This window comes from Enoplosus armatus, chromosome 4 (genome assembly GCF_043641665.1).
Source record: "Enoplosus armatus isolate fEnoArm2 chromosome 4, fEnoArm2.hap1, whole genome shotgun sequence".
Taxonomy (NCBI): Eukaryota; Metazoa; Chordata; class Actinopteri; order Centrarchiformes; family Enoplosidae; genus Enoplosus; species Enoplosus armatus.
Window position 1 is genome coordinate 17,039,417 of NC_092183.1, and position 19,703 is coordinate 17,059,119.

General features: G+C 42.5%; 1 protein-coding gene across 1 annotated transcript in view; it reads right to left on the reverse strand.

Moving 5' to 3' along the window:
* Positions 1-19,703, reverse strand: part of kiaa0825 (KIAA0825 ortholog) — a 105,901-nt gene continuing 86,198 nt past the window's right edge. The window contains exon 23 of the mRNA XM_070904840.1: positions 1-785. Coding sequence (XP_070760941.1) covers positions 602-785 — 184 coding nt within the window. The 3' untranslated portion in view covers positions 1-601. The remainder of the gene's footprint in view (positions 786-19,703) is intronic.

Below are 19,703 nucleotides of genomic sequence, written 5' to 3' on the forward strand. Positions count from 1 at the left end.
TACTGAGCAATCGTATTACACATAAAATAAATGTTTTCTCACTTTGCACAAAATACTGACTGATATTACATAGTGGGGCAGATTTTTGGGACACACTGTAATCAAAACATACATCGTCTTGCTTCCCAACCGTAATATTTGATGTTTGCTTTCAGGAACCAGGAGGAAGTATGCTGACTCCAATGTCTTTACACTCACTGTCTCAAAAAAAACTTCAACTGCCGACAGTGATCACACAGTCCCATCTTGTCCCAGGCAAACAAATCCAGGCTCTCCATTTCCCAGAACTGATTTCTGGAGATGTGCTCCAAAAAGATGAAATGTGTCTGATGCAGCATAGAAAAGCACAGAGAGTTTGTCTGAGGCGTGTGCATAAAGAGGGAGGCTTCGTCTCCCGCACTCTTTTTGTTGTTCCACAGTTTCTTGTCCGCTCTCACATGCACACACATATGCAAAGTCGCTGCATACAGTGCATGCACACACCCAATTACATCCACAAACGCACACACACACATACACACACTCTACTACCTTGAGAGCTGCAAGTGAGTATTACAAGCAAACATTTACAACGTGATAAAAATTCAAACTGCGTGGACTGTTATTGGGCAGCACTTTTATCGGATGGTCGTGTTTCCCCCTGTGTCTGCTCTGCCAGTGTCTCATCAGCTTCAGGAGGGTCCCGCAGTCCCGGGCTGCAGCAGCAAACAAAATAGGCTTTCTGAAGTTCCTCTACCATAGATTTCTCTCCATCTTCTAGCTCTGCACCCTCCTGCATCTCCCACCTGGAAAGCAGAGAGAGACAGAACATCAGCTGTTTTAATACCAACAGACATTTGTCACTCAGGGTTAAGTGAAAACACACATACAGCAGAACCGACGAAACATGTCTTCTACAAGTTGTGTTGGTATATGAAGATTCAGAGTCAGCACACCAACAAAATGCTGTTTATGTGTGCTTGTGTGCCTCTATTTGTGTCTCACACAGATAAGAGAAAGGACCCCACTGCCTGCAGCTCGGCTTGGGTTCAACACACAGTCAGGAGTAACTTACATTCTCTCGCACACACCGAAAACACTTTCACTCTTTAACATGAGAGTCTTCTTCTCTTTCTTTTTTTCATGCTGTGTGAGTCGGTATCACAGCGGTCTCTGCCACTGTGATACACTATCAGACTTACAGTGTCCACAAACACAGAATGAAGACTCAACGGACGTTTGAGAGAACATTACAACAGAGAAAGGTAAAAGATAGGAGAGTAGATGCTTCTGGCTCTCTGTAGGTCTATATGATGTGATTTCCCCTTTTCCATCAATCTAATGCTCAGTCGTTGTATAACAACTGTTGGACTTCATACCAACCGTGTATGGGAGACAAATTTTTAGAATGGATGAAATTGCTCCTCACATCTTGTTGCTTCTCAGCCTTGTCTAACCGCTCCTACAGTATGTCTCTCCATCACATTTTCTAATTCTTCGAGCTACAGAGCGGATGGAGGGCTTCGATATGAAGACATCAAGGGCAGTCACGTTGTAATTCACTCTCAGTATTTCAATGGAATCTCTTGACGAGTGACTGTGGTCAATCAAATCCATATGGGGAGCTGGCTGAAGGCTGCCTTTGAGCTGCCGCATCACACTCCATCCAAAGGAGAATTATATCTGTCTGACTGCAAATGATTGCATTTTCATTGCAATCTCCGCGTCTCCTTTTATCCTGCCCTCCCTCCCCTCCAATTCCTCACTGTATCTTCAAACATGCACCATATAGTTGTGCTCTGTGGCGTGTGTGTGGTGTACACGTGTGTAAGGAGGAAGAGGGGGTAAAATATACCACAAAGTATATCACAAATGTGTTTCATGCATACTAAGAAGCAGGCCTCTCAATGCAGAGCACACTTTGATGAAGTTTCAGCCTCTGTCATAGTGTGTATCCGGACAAATCAGACATCCTCCCAACCACGTTAGTGTGGTAATTACTGTCTGTAAGGGGAGGATCTGTTTATGTAAATATGCAGCTTTGACGGAGAGGTTTCCTCTCATGTAACTACAATCTCCCTCCACATACAACTTTGGTCACTAGTTTCTCTGTTTTTTTGGGGTAATTTTTGTGTCAGTCTGGAGTGAGGGGACTGTCTCTCAAAAAAGAAAGAACAAAGGGAGAAGTGCTTTTGATGGCTGCTGTAGACTCTGTTGGAAGAATGCAGATGACTACCAGGGGCACACAAATTGCCCCTATATTATTTTTTCAGAGACATAAAATCAAAATCAGTTCTGCTAAATAATCATTATGGGATACATACAAACACTCACACAAACAAAACAATACAAATGTCACACAGTGTGCAAAACAAGAGCAGGAGGGGGGTGAGGGAGAACAGAAAGCTGGAGGAATGGCGGCCAATAAAGGAGGGAGCGAGAGAGGAAGGAAGACAGGAAGGTACGCTAAAGGTTTTTCAATGTTTAATTTTCAAATAGGATTAAGCAGAATGACATTTAGCTGAAGGTTACAGGCTCAGCATTGTCTTAGCTGATATTGATATGCAGGAGGCGCCCTGCTTGTCACCGGGACAAACACCGTTGATGAATGAGAAGCCTTTCCCCAGGAAGGTGTTAAGTGCAAATTTGAAATGAGAGCGAGGTAGAGGTAGAGAGAAAGAGAGGAAAAAAAGAAGCAGCGCGCACAGACAGAGATTGAATTACCACAATAGTTGCCATGTATACTGTCACTAGATAATGTTGCCAAAAGTGTAAATTGTTCTGTAAAGTATAGGTTGCATATTCGTTGAGATTGGTTGATCTCGTGCTGAAAATGAGCCGAAAAAATACACAAGGTACTTTGCTGTATGTATCTAATTTCAACAACTACAAATCAACAATACCTCTTAGAAATGCATAAGTAGGCTAAAGTTGACAATAACTTCACTGTATCCTCATTTCTGCAAGTTTTCCCCCAGAATTTACATCTTAATAAGGGGAGTCTTACCCTTTAATTCTTATGGGCTCTGCTCATTTCTCATGCATTAATACTGGAGCTGCTGACTTGGCTCTTCCTCTGAATACAGAATAGGACACACATATTAAGACTCATATATTTACAGGATTGATGCCACGGGAGATTGTCTCAGAGTGAGATGAAAAGGCTGGCTCAGATGTATTTCAACGTGAACATCAATGTAAGCTGTCCTAATCATGGGATGGTGCAGGCACAAGACAGAGAGCATCTATCCTGATTTTCATCTGATAATGAGTTGTGATGTTTGACAAATTAAGAGCATAAGCCCAGCTCAGAGATCATCCGGCAATCAACTTACTTACTAAATCTTACGCAAAATATGCCACGGATGAAACTTTGATGTTCGACTTCAGCCACTCCCGCAGACAGAGAATAACAAAAAAGGAGATGTAAAATCTGAGAAGGAAAAAAATGACGACACAGAGAGGGCAAAAGAAAGAAAAAAAATGGGAAAAAATAACAGCAACAAAATAAAACAGGCAGAGGTACAAGTATAGACTATGTGAAATAAAGTGAGTGAGCAGCAAGACAAAGTGCTTGAAAGATCATGAGAGACAGAGAGACAGTGACCAGCGGTTTCCTCTGCAGCTGTCAGTGGGCTGAGTGGTTTCTCTCAGAGTGTTGGGTGTTTGTGCTGCGCTGGGTGCCCTGCCTGCTCTGCCACTGGGACCGCTGTTTGTTTAAAAGGCTCGCCTGTCAAACAGAGAGCGCCACCGACAGCCAGACACTCGGCTAAATGACTCTGACAGCAGCCCTAATCAGAGGCTTTGCACATTGCCGCAGGGCCTGGAGGATCCATCATAACCCAAGCCTAAATATTTAAAGTGCTAAACTTTCCAAAGGTCAGGCCTTTCCATGCATGCCAGGGCGACATGTGTCAGAGAAGTAGGAAGAGAGGGACTGAACAAGAGAGAGAGATGGAGAGAGGCTATGGTTAAATGTCCTCTATCATTTTCACCCTTGTGAGAACCACTTTCAGTTTTAGACCTTCAGAGTTGGGTTACTTTGAGTGAATGGACATAATTTTGACTGGTCATCACGTCTTCAGCCACCTCATTTGGGGTTAGACCCTGGGATTAGAATGAATTAGACAAGATTTTTTTTTTGTAAAAATAAACCCTCCTCAGCAATTCACATCACAAAATGGGTTTGTAACTGACAAGAAAGTCCTTCTCAAACTGAGACACTCAGATTCACCCTATGTCCCTGGAAAAAAGATGCATCAAAACTTGTAAGTTATAAAAAAAAAAACTAGCTTCTAGGCAGCACTAGACTGAGCTGTCTGCCCACAGAAAGCTGGACTCACCATGAAGGATGAACCATTTCACCCTGACCAGAAATAAAATTTTAAAAATTCAAGCAGCCACTTCTTGCTGATGTCAGAGTTCAGAGTTTAAGGTTAGGTGATGAGTAAATGTGAGGTCAGTGGATGAATGTAGCTGGTGGAGGGATGAACATACTGTAGAGGGGTGTCTACAGTATGTATGTATGTGTCTTCTTCAGACCTCGTGTAGCCATGTTAAGTCCATACTAAGAGGTGACAGAAAGCCTTTGAGGCTTTTGTTCATGACCTATCATTAGTTTTAAGTGAAGCAGGTTAGTTGTTCAGCAAGCAAAGTCAGTTTGTGATCTCAATTTACAGTGTTCCTTGAAATATATATATATATATATATATATATATATATTACAACTCAAGGTGAGTAGAGGGAGATAGACAGCAGTTCTATGACAAACTAAAAGAAAAACAACAGGCCATATCAAAAAGGAAACAGCAAAGATAAGTTACTAGTTGGGAATTGATATTGTACATTAGAATCTGGTTCGGTTGGTGTAACTGACAAGTTCACAATACAGGGCCAGGGGGTCACCTCTTTGACTCAATTTCCATTGAGAAGCAAACATCCAATTCAATTTAGATATGTGCCTGTGGTAGGCTATGAGCCAGAGGGAGATTGTAACTGACAGCCATTGGACAGCCGGCTGGATTTGAATATTGACGAGACAGAGACTTGACAGAAGGGATTATGCTCTACCTTCTGACTTACTAGCCGCTACACTGATCCATTCTATTGTCAGATCAACTCAGTGTCAGGTCTACAGTACGTCCGTGCGATGCGGTGATGCCACTCAGTATTAGACCCTACCTGAGAACCGTCTCAATCCAAACTGATGTCCACTCAAAAGCTACAAGAAACACACTAAATCAACAAGGACAAAAACATGCAATATCAAAGCAAATCTATATCAAAGCATACATGAACCGGTAGCTTTACTCTACAGCTGCTGTGTTCAATATAGACAAACTCAATACATAATGTATTACAATACTTGAGAGGATGACAAGTAACATTGCTATCCTTAATCTTAAACCTCTGTAACTCTCTCACCTTAACTAACTCAAAACTAGCCCTTTACAGAGTCTGATTCTTTGGAGTACTTTCTAAAGAAAATACTATCAGAAAATACAATAACACACATATGCATAGTCATACCTGTCGGCACACACACATGCATGCAAAAGACATCTGCATTGTCACATTGGAGTCTTGATGTATCACATTTGAGTGAAGCTCCACTTTAGTTCTGTTTGTGTGTGTGTGTGTGTGTGTGTGAATGTGTGGGTCAAATCCACAGTCTCATCCATGTCCAACCAGCCTCGTCTCCCACCCAGCACGCACCCTCCCATCTTGAGGGCTGCCGAGAGCAGGCGAGTCATAGAACGTGTGATCAAAGGGCCTCGGACAGATCTGTGAAGGCCCTTTGAAAGGACATCCACAGTTACACAAGTTGACACGCTTGTACGTGCTTTGGCGCAGACACACACCCAGGCTCAGAGGCATGCATACACACACACACACACACACACACACACACACACACACACACACACAAGTGCATGCACATAGGGACACACAAACACAAAACTTCAAACACACTATGGTTTTAAACTCCAAATCCAAGCAATGATAAGTCCAGCACATATGAGGGCCTTTTCCTCAAATACACCACACACACACTCTAATGCTGAGGAGTCCAAAGACAGAGGGAGGTTGAGGGAGAGAGAGAGGACTGGAGATATGAGGTCATATTTGGCAACTGCAGTGCTACGTTGACACACAATTAAGGCAAATGCTAACATTAGCTAATATTAGCTGACGTTAGTAAAGCTAAGGTAGCCAAGTAAAATGTGTATGACCATGCTATTACATATGAGAGCCCAAACACCCCAACTGAAAGTGTGCCTGAAATATAAAGTCTTAATTAGTGAGCTTAGCATAGCTTTGGCACACAGTCAAATAGAATCCAGAAAAACCATCCCGTCAAACCACAACTTTCTGTCTTTACACTTTGGTTTTTGTATTGATTAAACAAATGAGATATGACATGTTAATTAATGTGCTAACATGTTAATTAGTGAGCATTAGAGGTGCTGGTAGGCGGATTTTGTTACCTTTGGACAGATCCAGGCTAGCTGTTTCCCCCTGTTTATCAGTCTTTGTGCTAAGCTAAACTAATCAGCTGCGTGGTATCGATATTTTCCAAAATGTCAAACTATTAAAAACATTATTCAAACTGATCTTGTGGGTTACTGTTTGATTTTAAATATAAATGCATCCATCGTAGGAAAGGGACATTTCTGTTAGTTGCTCTGCTGTTAACGATGAATCTTCCAACCATGCCAAAGTTCCACAAGGTAGGCAATATTATTAGGAAACGCTCATAACATAAACTTTCATTGTTCAGATGATACCCAATTATATCTATAGATCAGATGAAACCAATCAGTTAACTAGACTCAGGTGAGCCCTGAACCATCCCTTAGTTATGCTGCTATAGGCATAAACTGCTGGGACACTCTCCATCTGTACGCATTCTTATCCCATTAATACATGTTACTAACTCGATATCTTCTCTCTCCCGTAGTTGTGTGCTTTCTCATCTCTCTCCTCTCTCCTTCTATTGCTTTCTGGGGGTACTTTGGCCTGTAGAGTCTGGATGTATGACTGCAAGTCACCTACTGCCCCCATGTTCCTGCTCAACACCTCATCAACACTGATACAATTATTATTATTAGTCTTATTATTATCATCTTTATGAATATTAATATTACCATTACTATTACTTTACATCTCTATATGGAACTTGCATTGTGCTGCTGCATGTTCTCTTCCCCCCACCATCCAGACGCATTATTTTGTGTGGTGCTGTTGGTGATTATGGTGGTGGTGGAGGTGTGAAGTTGGTTGAGGCTTCTACATCTGTTACCAATGTATAGAAATGAGCAATAGTATTTGTTTAGCAAAAGAAGCCTTAGTTAGGGTTGTATACTGTATGTGTTACTATGTGTTTTGTGGGCCAACTTTGTGTCCATGAAAGATACCAATGTTTTTATTTGGACAAATATGACTATGTATTCACATCATGTGACCACATATTTCAAATCCCTCTGCATAGCAGTTTCTAGCTCCTCACTATTCTCTCCAGTCATCCAGGGGAAAGTTTGTGTAAATTTGCAGTGGCTTAATTACTGAATAATTTAGACCATGCTCCAAATTAATGTAGACATTTCCATATTAATGTGTTTGCCCACCGATTCCACATTTATTTGTACTGCGGACAGGAGGGTAGCAATTATCACAGCATATCATAGCAGTTGTGCCGGTATTTCAGACATCATTAGGCTGCTTGTCCACCACAGTGTGACTATGAGTACGAGTCTATTGGACACAGTTTGGTACATTCCTCAAATAGGCTCTCTATTCTTCTGTGGGTAAGATCTATCAAATCTTGCTCCGGGGGGAAAAGGGTGAGGGGCCTTGTTTGTGTTTGACAAGGTGAGGTCCAATTTAGAATCCTTGCCGTGTGTGAATGTATTATTACATGCAGACAACAGCAAATAACCAAACACCTGCCAAGGCACAGCCAACGTCTGCTGGTCAGTGCAGCGCAGTAGCTGACTGCTCCACATAGACAAGGAGCTCTGCACATGTCCCGGGAGGTTGACAGCTCTCTGCTCCTCTTATCTCCCCTCCTCACCCCCCCCCCCCCCCCCCACTTCACCTTTCTTTTCTTCCTCCTCAGTTTCCCGACTGTTTGGCTCTTGTTAGGAGCTTGGCTGAGCCGGCTGGCACCTTTCACTGAACCAGCACCCAAGAGGAGGTTGTGACACGGAGAAACGCGAGCATGTGTATGTGCTTATGTGTGTGTGTGACCTCTCTCACTTGAGCTACTGTAAATCATTACAGCAAAGCCCTTCGTTAAGGAAGCCAACCACCTTGGCACCTTTCAGCTGTGTCCTGTGTATGCCTGACAACTGTCTGACACCGCCTCTCAAACTCCTACCACATGGGGCTCAACAATTATTTCCAAAAGGAACTAAAAAGTGACTCCAAATAAATCTTTTTTTCCCCATCTGATCAGCACTCATGTGTTTGCATATTGCATTTCTGATATTGCACTCTGCTTTTTTTGACAGGAGTAAAATGATACCTTTGAAAACTGATTTATGTATATCTGAGCATGACAGCCTACTCTTATCTACCCCATATGCTTCATGACCACCCCCTTCCTCCTTCCATCACCTTCCTCTTGTATGTTACCACAGTAATGAGGGGAGGCTAAGTTAGTTGGGCAGTCAGTCAGTAAGTCAGTCATTCAGCCTGGCAGGCAGGTACCTGTTAACGGCTCCAGTGTGCCTGCAGGTCTCTGGGATCAAAAATCTCAGCAGAGGCAATCTGTCTTCCCCCATGAGCCAACGACAGAGAAGGATAGGGGAAGGGAGACGAGGGAGGGAAATAGATAAGTAGCAGGAAGAAGATAGAAAAAGAAAAAGGAGGAAAAGGAAGGAATGACTCTTACTTTGGACAAAGATAAACACTAAAAACAATAAACAAAATGCTTAACGTAACTACAAACATGATCTCATACAGCTAAAAAGACACTAAGCCTCAACACAAACCCCTGCCTTAGTCCCAGCTGTTTCCTTCATTACTCCTAAGCTTCTTATAATGGTATTTAAGGCACTCACTCCCTCATCAGTTCATGAAGTTTCCCTTGACAATCCCACTGTGATTTGTTTCTGAATAATTCGAGAGTTTCGTTTGTCCCGCATTGGTCCAACAAAGAACCTCCTTCTCGTCCATCTTCTGACTTCCCCTGCAGTGAACCACCACACAACATTCACTTCTCTCCAGCCCAAGATTACTTGTTGCCTTCATCAGCCTTCCTCTGCAATCCACTTGAACCTCACCAGTCCAGCCTCCTCTGCCACCAGATGCTCTGCAGCCCCCCAACTTCCTTTAGAGAGTAATCATTAAAGCATCCCGTAACATACCATCTCCCTCAGTGTCTTGTGTCTGCATTTGGGTCTACTCCTTTAAACCTTGTCACCAAATGCATACAATATCACCCATGAATTAATGAACAAAGATGATTCAGATAAACAGTCAGTAGCTTTAGATTTCTCCCCTCCTCACATACACAAGCACAAACACTGCGAACAAGAATTCAGTCGTGCAATCTCCCCACTGAACAGCATACAGAGGGAAAAAAAGATTTCACCTCAATCTGCTACTAGGAAATAGCCTATTACTTATTCAGTACTTTCTCTTTGTCATTTGTGCATACATAAACTGTGAAATCTACTAAGGAGCGCTGAGGGTTGAGAAACTGCGACTTGCTCTCAGACAAAGGCCTCGCTCTCAGACATTGATCTGGCAAAACTTCTATTCAAACCCAGCTATATATCATTTCCATAGCCACTATGAATAAATTGCATATTTCAGCATATTCTACTTTTTTATGGATTATGAAGTGGCTTAGTTGGGTAAGTTGCTAGTATGGTTGATTTCGCGGTGAGAGAACGAGCTGAAGAACAAGCAGATATGTTGGAATAAAATTGTAGTTACTGGAACTCTTTCACAAAATCCAGAAAACCATATCAAGGCTAATTCTAAAGACAATACAATATGTCAACTATCTGACCAATCACAGACATTTAATTCAGGCATGCTGTAATGTCACTTCATAGAAATGCAGGGATAAATCCTTTTGATTTGGTTGCATTAGGGATAGAAATAGTTATACTTCTGTATACAATTTCCAGATATTACGCATGACATCAAGGTAACTGCCATAGATTCATGTTTTGGCAGACTTTCTCTTCCACCACACGTAAAACAACAACAGAGAAAGGGCTTGTTTTTTGAAGGCCCATCCTGTACCTAAATCATCAATTGTAGTTTTAAAAAATATTTTTGAGAACATCCACTTAAACCCTTTTATTTCAACAATTAGATTTTAGTTAAGATTTACTGTCGATAGTTGCACAGTGTGGTGAAATTAGGGCCAGTAACTGACACCAGTTGATGTGTAAATCCTCACTGAACTGTAAATACAGCAGTGTTCAGGCTCCATTCATAATGACATTATTAGCAATGGGCTCCCGTGGTTTTGCTGGGCCTGCAATGAACTGATTAGTCCAGGCAGACATTGATCTCACCTTTCTATGTGTGTTTGTGGGTGTGTGTTTGTGCTCCTGTGGTTGGGGGTGCTCTGTTATAGTGTATCAGATCAGGTCCTTGTTCTTTTACCATTTCAAACAGTTCATTTTCTACCATGCTAATGGCAGTTTTAGGGGGTTAAGGAGATAAATAAATCCTCGCTGTCACCTCATTTAAAATCAAATGCCACTTAATTATAGCTGTATGTGTTTTCAAACACTTTGCATAATTTATTGTTCTGCTCCATCCTAATCTCCAGATCCTTATCGCTTATGCTCTATTTTATCCCCCCTGTCCTTATAATAAAATTATAATGCTCCCTCTCTCAGTTTTTCTTTCTCTTTCTTGCTGCCAACAGCAGTGTGAAAGAGATAAGGAAGGCGATGAAAAGACGTTTTTAAGTTGTGCCTCACCTTGTAGGGATTTGATGCTGTAAAGGTCTATTGTCAACTCAGGAGAGCATACATGCACACACTCACACACATACACACAGCCCTCTGGCAGTGTTGCATTTCTCACAACCAAAATACAAACATTGTCAAATTCTATGAAAGGAGCGGGGTAACATCATCATTTATGATTTGGCTGCAAACACACATATCACACAAAACAACTAATGCAAGCATAACATGCTGAATAGATTTTTTAACCTTTTATCCATATGATGTCAAGTTTTCTCTTTGCATTCGTGCTGTACACTCTTTCATTTCTTTGTAGCACTAATGTGCCCGAAAGAAGTGAGCACATTATTGACATTAATGTACTAGTGCGGCGTAGGTCATAAAGTGAGGGGAGGAGCACTTATATGCTACTTTACAGGCTGAGGCTGCCATCATCAACACTAAACGTCGTTTTCTCTCTTTTGAGAGACAATGGTTAGAAAGTTGGCATTCTGTCCAAACTGACCTTGTCCACAAGTCAATGAGAATTTGCCATGAGATTAAATCAGTGGGCAGTTAAGACAGTGGGACAGAGGCAGAACCTTCAAAAAGGCTAGAATTAGAATCCATGCAAGATACCATTACACTGACAAATATGGGTTTCATTTTGAATATAAATGAGATTCATATTATTCACCAAATACAATACATGTCACTAATAGAGTGACATCAATACACTGACGACCAGTGCAGCGACAATACACGGCACAGGCAAAACAGGCAGACTTCACATCCAATGCAAAATGAGAATGCACCATATATACAGTTAGTCATAGTAGAGTAAACATCTTATATATATATATATATATATATATATATATATATATATATATATACATTCATCATTACTATTACTTTGCATTCAGTGAGCATGGTACACTGTATGGCTGCAGCTGCTGGAGGGGGTGGTACAGTAATTGTCCAGCCATACACTGACTCAGAAGACAGATTTAATCCTTATAATCAGTGGATTTTGATTCAGGAGTATTTATATCACTCAACTAAATACAATAACTAAAGAGCCAAGAAAGCAAACAGAGGCAACATCTGAAACTATCATTTTCACAAACCACCGCACCAACTGTCATTGATTCAAAAGCAGCACACATTTTGGTGGCAGTTGATCTTATTATTTCTGTACACAAAATACACAAACAGGTCTAATTCACTGGGAAATAGCCTTACTTTAGTCACCTTGGGCAAACAAATGCCTTTCATATAAGTTGCTGAAGGACCCTTTGGTGATGGATCCACACACACACACACACATATAGACGCTATCTGTAACATCTCCATCAATGAGCCTCAGTCAGCGTGAATTGGAAACAGTTTACGTGTGCATACCTAACAAGATGTGCATGTGGCTTTCTGTTCCACAGACTCAGAAGCAGTAGCTGTTGCAGCGTTACCATAACTTGGTAATGGATGGAAGGAGCATGCAGTTGTGCATCCTCTCTATGGGCCTTCCATCCTGGGCCAGTCGATGGAGCAGACAGGCTGGGCTTAGTATATCACATAGATCCCAACGCTGGACAGCACAGCAGACAGATACAAGTCAATAGGAAGGTGCTGCTTTTGAATATTCACTCTAGTGTTCAGTGGCAGGCTGCATATTAATTAGCCACAGAAAGTAGAACTATGTGTTTGGCGCAGATTTTGTTTCCTAGAATGAGAGAGAAGGGAAGAAGCAGAAGGTGAGGTGTGTGTGCGTGCGTTTGTGTGTTAGTAGTGGTGGTGTTGGCTGTGGGTGAGAGTCAGGGTTGTATTCTCTCTTGATTGAGTGACTTAACAGCTGGGTCACTTAAACAAACACAATCAATGTCAGCCAAGTCAATATGGGTTCACAACACAAAATTCATTGCAAATAAACTAATATTGTATAGTATAAACTTCAGACCGACACAGCACTATATAATTACAATAAAGCAGATTGGTTAGCCTCAGAAAACCATCAATCATATACAGTACAGCCATTACAAACATATTCCCTATAGAAAAGCATAAAGATATTGCTATCGAGCTTTCGAAATGTTAGGGCAATGGAAACGCAGGCATTGTGCAATTACATAATGATTATTGCAAAAGTTTCTCCCCCTCACTCAGTGTGGCTGTAATATGCAGTGGATGGCCATGGGGGTTCATTAGTGAGAACAGGCTGCTGTTGAAAAGCTCCAGTTTCACCTCTGATCCCGGCTAATGTGATTTGGACCTGAGATTGGTAGTGGAGAGATTAGATGCTAGCTCACCTCAGGGTGGGAACCAGAGAAGGAGACATACATCAATGTTGTTTGCTTTCAAACTCAAACGTCTTCTCACCTCTAATTTGCTCTGAAGCATCTGCAAAAAAAAAAAAAAGTGTCTAGAAAGCATTTGTAGTCTAATTTATTTCCCAGCGACGGGGAATTGGTGAGGCTGAGCTCGTGCTTGCTAATCCACTCTGTTACATTTTGGAGTGCATGATTTGGGCTTTCATAACAAATCAATTGGTTTGTTGTGAGTAGGACTGGAGAATCGAGGATCAGCTACGGATGACAACTGTGTTAGCATTCTCCCCTCATTACCTCATGGCTTACCCCCGTGGCCCGCACTGCCAGTCGCAATGTCAGGCTACTCCTTCTTTCATTTCCTTTTCATTAAGCCTCTGCTCTCTCTGTCACTTCTTAGCCTCCATGCTTAAAGCCCTTCCACCTTCCTCCATATACTCCTTGTGCCCGCTCCACCTCCTCCATTATGTCTCTACCTCCTTCCTTTCCCTCATTCCGCTCTCCCCCTCTCATTAGGTCAGAGTTGTGGTGATTTGTCAGAGTGGCTGTGTTGATTAATAGGCCGATGGAGCCCCTATATTTGGGGGCTGTCAGCGGGGCTCCAGAGTGCCAGGGCCGCCCCGCTGAGCTCCCTCACCACCCAGGTGGCCCCATTTGGGCTAAATGAGCTGTGAAGGGTCTCGGCTATGCCCGCCTGCCCCACACTAAGACGTTATGCGCAAACACGCACACACAGGCATAGACACAAAAAGGCACAAACACATGCGGGCATACATACACAGACTCACACACACACACACACACACACACACACACACATCTGAGATGCAAGCACACAAGCAGGCACGCTCACGTACTCAACACCCTGGCTCTCACTGCCACGCACCCCTGCGTTCCCACATGATTTGTCACACTCCATCAATAGACAATAAGTTACTGCCACTCTAGCCTGTCAATGGGCCCTGTCTTCAGCAGAGCCCTCTATGGTGTCTCCTAGCCTGGGGAAAGGGGGGGGGGGTGGAACAGGAAGAAAGTGGTGAGTAGTGGTAGTAATAGTTGAGTATGCAGAAGGAGGGGAATAAAAAGAAATCAAAAGAGAACGAGGGGAAGAAATAGTGCCTGTGCAAGCAAGAGAAAGAAAATAAAGACAGGTAGATAGACAGAAAGAGAGGGAGAGGATGCTGGACATATTAGACAAATTGCTTTGCTACGCACCCCACATCCCAGTGGAGGGCTTACAGAGCTCGTCCTGATGCACCGGCAAGTAGCCAGGTTCAAGGAAATGGGAGTCTGAGTCTGTATGTGTGTTCGTGTGTGTGCAGAGTAACATGGTTCAGCTGCTTCAAGCCAATTGCCTGGCCTTGGAGTCAGAGGCGGGTTGTGTGCATGAATGCGTGTGAATGTGAACGTCCCTCTTTGCAAGATTATTTTTGTTCCCCCAAAACTAGGAGGGGGGGGCTTGGTGAATGAGATCATCCTGCCATATTTGCACGCACGCACACACACACACACACACACACACACACACACACACACACACACACACACACACACACACTCCCACAAACGCACAACTACGAGCACACACGCCTCCTCAATGATTCAATCTGATGATGGGTATTGGAGGGGAAACTGGAATCTGTGAAGGTCACAAAAGTCTGAACAGTAACATCCACCACTGCAGGCTACTGCCACTGTCTCCACTCCCACACTATCATTACTGCTGGCCGGCTAGCTCTCATTATCAACTTACTTCATCAAATACACTTCATTATCAGCTTGTCCTTAACAGACAGATGGGATGGACCCTCCAGCAAATGACAGAGTAACTGGTATAAAGTGATTCCTTTTAAAGTCTATTCAATGAACGGGTCATAACACATATAGTCCTCTGCTATTAGTTTATCTGTGATTTACACTTGATTGGACATCTGGAGGAAGAAAAAAAGTGGTATGTTACTTCAGAAAATACAGTTTAATTGTACCAATGGCCATGCATTATAATTACATCTGAGGTGATTATAGTCATTATGAAGTCGTTATTTCTGAGACTGTTGAACATATGAAAGGCGGATGGATACACTGGCTGAATAGACAGCTGTTACTGAAGATGTAAGTAACAGACAGCCCTATCACGCTGGCAATATGGACGACCATGAAATTAAGACTCAACGTATAGTAATTACAATGACAATGAGCTTTGTTCGACGTGTCAAGTATCAATCTAACACTTGCCAGGCAGCTTTCATATCATAGCTAATAGGCAGTTGGCGGGCCAGGCCGTTGCCAACCACTGAACCAAACTATTCATGAGCCGGCCCTTGTCATTGTGCTTAGCAGTTGACGTAACAGTAATACACACATCAGCTACATGTGCCCCATGCAAATGAGTGCATTAGAGCAGACCTCGGCGAGCAGAGCGTGGCCAATAAATCCAGCCAGGGTGAGAAATGTAGCCTTTACCATGCGTGTCCGACCCCATCTATTTAACCTAATTACACACACCATACCAGGTAATAAAAGTCTGCATGCCATCAATTCTGACATCTCATCCAGGGCAGTGCAAGGAATGTCTATTAGGATCTATAAATCCTCAGGATAGTGATCTTCTCAAGGTGTAAAGTGTATGAAAAGGTGTCTCTGTGGGCGGCTGTGTCTTTCCTCTGAATGTTTGTGTGTGAGAGAAAGAAGTAAGTCAGCGTGACTCCCACACACTTATGACATGTGTGTATGTATGTGCAGGTTTGACTGAGTGTCTTTTTAACTATATCTGCTGGTACTGGATTGGAGCACACGGAGGAGTGAACACACCCGGCTGTGTGCAGCTGAGTTGTAAGTCAGCTTCAGGATGCAAGAGGTGCCACAGAAAGAGATGAACCCACTGATGGAGTTCAGCCATCCCTATTCTCTTTATTGGCCCTAATCCAGAGTGAAAAGACAAAGCAACAAATAGCTCATTCAGACTGCAGTAAAACATGTAAGCAATCCTGGTTTTGGCTGGCTGTTTTTCCTACCCAGGTGTTTCACGTCGCTTGCTGACAGGCCCGTCTGTCACGCCTGAGGCCGGGCGGAACGTGGCTGCAGGTACTTTCACTTTCCGACGTCACGCTTTGCGATTGGTTAAAGAAAACAGCATAGAGTTTCTGAATGGCCACAGCCAGTGTTTTAGCCATAGGCGGCTGGAGATAAATAGATGTGGTCACAGTAGCTTCACTCGCACTGTCTTTGCCTTTGTGTGCAGCGCACCTGAGCTACACCTGACCCCCACTCCACCCGTGGATGTGAATCCATGAAAGAGAGGATGAAGTGGTAAGGTGAAGAAAGGCAAAAAGGGAAGGACGAAAAACAAATAGCTGAGAGGTGATGAATCCTATTGTTGTAAGATGTCACTGTGAACCATTTTAACTTTTCACCTCTCTGGTTAATTGCTAGAATGAGAATCAGTCATGTCAGAGTGGCAGCATTATTGCATTTTACATGGTTGAGTATACTGTCTATTGGCTGAGTAAAGGGAGCTCGTTAAGTAAAAGAAGCATGAATAAGAGCTATTAATATTTAGGAGATCACTATGAGCTTAAGAGTAATTCAGTTCAGCACTGTAGTCACACTACATTGTTGTTGACGTGGTACTTGATACTTAGTTTTATAAAACACTGAAATGAAAGTTAACATACTTAAATATCACAACTTAACAAGTAAACATTTGAACAACACTCATATAAGCCAGTCTCCATCTCTCTCTCTCTCTCTCTCTCTCTCTCTCTCTCTCTCTCTCTCTCTCTCTCATCATTTTGCTGGCATATCACCCACCCAGTCTACAATTTCCAGCTCCCTGAGAAAAAAAAAAAAAAAAGGGAAGAAAAAAAAATAAAAGGATCACCACACCTGGATTTCCACTCCAGGATGTCATCCATGGAATTCAGCAGAAAAGCTAATCCATCAAACTCTGTAAAAAGAACAGTGTGGGTGTGTGTATTTTCTATTAAAAAGGATTACTCCATTACCAAAACAGACCCGGTTTGAAAAGCCAGCTCTGAATATACAGTTTGGTAAATTGATTTATGACTGATTTATCTCACGTAAGCCTAAGACAGTGTGGGTATTGTGTCACAAACAATTACTGTTTTATATAGCTGGCTAAAAGATTTGCAGCAGCTGGTGTCAGAACATCTGGCCCCGTTGTAGCCCCTGTCACTGTCACATAAATGGTTGGAACTGATAGAGGAGTTTGGTGGAAAGACGGACTTCTGTCTCACTGCACTTGGTACTTATTTTGAAAGAGACAAACCCTGAGATAGTCGCACACACAAATACAAACACATGTGCACAAATACAAAGATTTAAAAACAGACACTCAGACACATATACAGTATTATTCATGATTATACACACTACACACAATGCCGGTTAAATGGTGATTCGCTGTTGGTTTATGAAGATTATGCTCTTCTTCATTGTCACGTTTGGTGCATTGTACCGACTCTCTGCAGAGCACCCAGCTTCAAAGCTACTCCAGTGCAATTGTTGTCTCAGTCACCTATTATAAACAACGCATTTTTAGAGAAAAGGCAGTAATTGTGCAAAAGTGTGGCATAAATGGCTTTGTAACATTACTCTATGCCTTTCTTCAATGCAACCCATACACAGGACCCTGAAAGCTCTCGCCAATTGAAGTTCTGCTTTCATCCAGCATAAAAGCTATGTTTGCAATTGAGCTTTGGTGCTATACCTTTCCTCGCCTTTACCCCCACCCTCTCCGCCTTGTTTCATATGAGTGCACAACCACAATGGCTTGAGTAATGGGTCCAAATGCCTTTTCCCTGCACAAAATCACTGTTTTTGTGGGTCACGTAGAGGTAACTTTGAGACCCGAACAACTTGAACGGACTACTGCTATGACTAATTCCTCTCTCTCTCTCTCTCTCTCTCTCTCTCTCTCTCTCTCTATTCTAATAGTGAAATCATTCTGCAGTACCTCGCAGGCCCCATCATTTAGCCTGGCTCAATGCAATATACACACATGAGAGAGAAAAAGTAAGAGGAAGAGAGAGAAACACAGGTCAACCACAGAGCTTTTCCCTTGTTTGAAAATGTCAACATCAAAGAGAAGCTTCTCTCCATCGGTGGGGGCGTGCTGGTGGGCCGTGGATGTTTCCTTGCTGCAGAATGAATCGGGATCCAAAGCCAAAGCAACAGTCTAAAATAGCCCGGTGACTGGGTGGTTATGGCCTCACATCTTATACGAGTCGAAGCCAAATGCTTTTAGTGCCCAGTGGCTGGCCTTGTTTGCTGCATTACACTGCAACTAGGATGTATATAGTGATGAGAAAAGTGAGAGAAAAGTGCCTGGATGTTACATTGCCTGAAAAAGTTTGGAAGAGAAAATTACTCTCTCAGCTTAAAATCCTTTAATTTGGCAAACATCTTCTCATAAAACTTAAATTATTGACAGTTCTGCTTTTCCCTCACCGTCTCTAACAGCTGTAAATTGACCCAAGATGCTGCCTCCTAAGCCAAACTCTCACCATCTCACCTACTGGTGACAAAATAGCCTTTGACACGCATCCTCTATCACATATGAAAGCATGTTGTGGGTGCGAGCACATGTGTGTGTATGTGTACGTTTGTGCGTGTTTAGAAGCGTGAGCAGGCTGCAGACAGTGGCCACTGGGAAATCAAGGAGCACTTTGTCATGCATCCTTAAATGTGTGACACTGCGTCTCATGAGACAGCGCCTGATTGGTCTACGAGGCATCGAAGAATGACGGGTGAGTGATGGCCTCAAGGGGATATAGACTGTGTGTGCGTGTGTGTTGGCTGGGGTTAGAGACACAGGACAGCACGGTGACATGTCTGGGTGGCACCCTGTCAAAGCCAGCTGGCAACGTGTCGTAATGCTGCCATCAGGGAGTCATACGCCACTCCACTCTCAGTTTTCAAGATTCACATCACCCATAAGTGAACTTCATTCATTCAAATAAAGAAAAAAAAATTGAATCAGCTTTTAATCCACAAATGACTCTTTATATAGTGATTTGTTAGACCAAAGATATCATAATGAACACATGTCAAACAAGTCAAACTCAAGAACAAGAATTTATATAGTACAATTAATTTCAGACTGTAATTGTAATGGAGCTCATGTTGAATTTTCACGTTTTACATTCAGCCATCACTTTAATAATTACTATCTATAACTAAAATGAAAGTTGTGATGTTCAGCGTATTATATGATGATTTCATGTATGTTACTTTTTGTGCTGCAGTATACCTATTTTACCTTTAAATCAAATATACTTCATTTCATACTTCACTTCAGTATTTTGACAACCTGCAGAGAACAGGTGTGAGCTTGCTGGAGAAAGGCAGCCGTCAAGAACCAAAAAAAGTGAAAGCAGTTCTATCAATAAGTTGTAAATCAAATTCATTGGGCTGTTTTGTTTTGTTTTTGCACCATTGTCTTTTCCCTGAATGTGTTTTG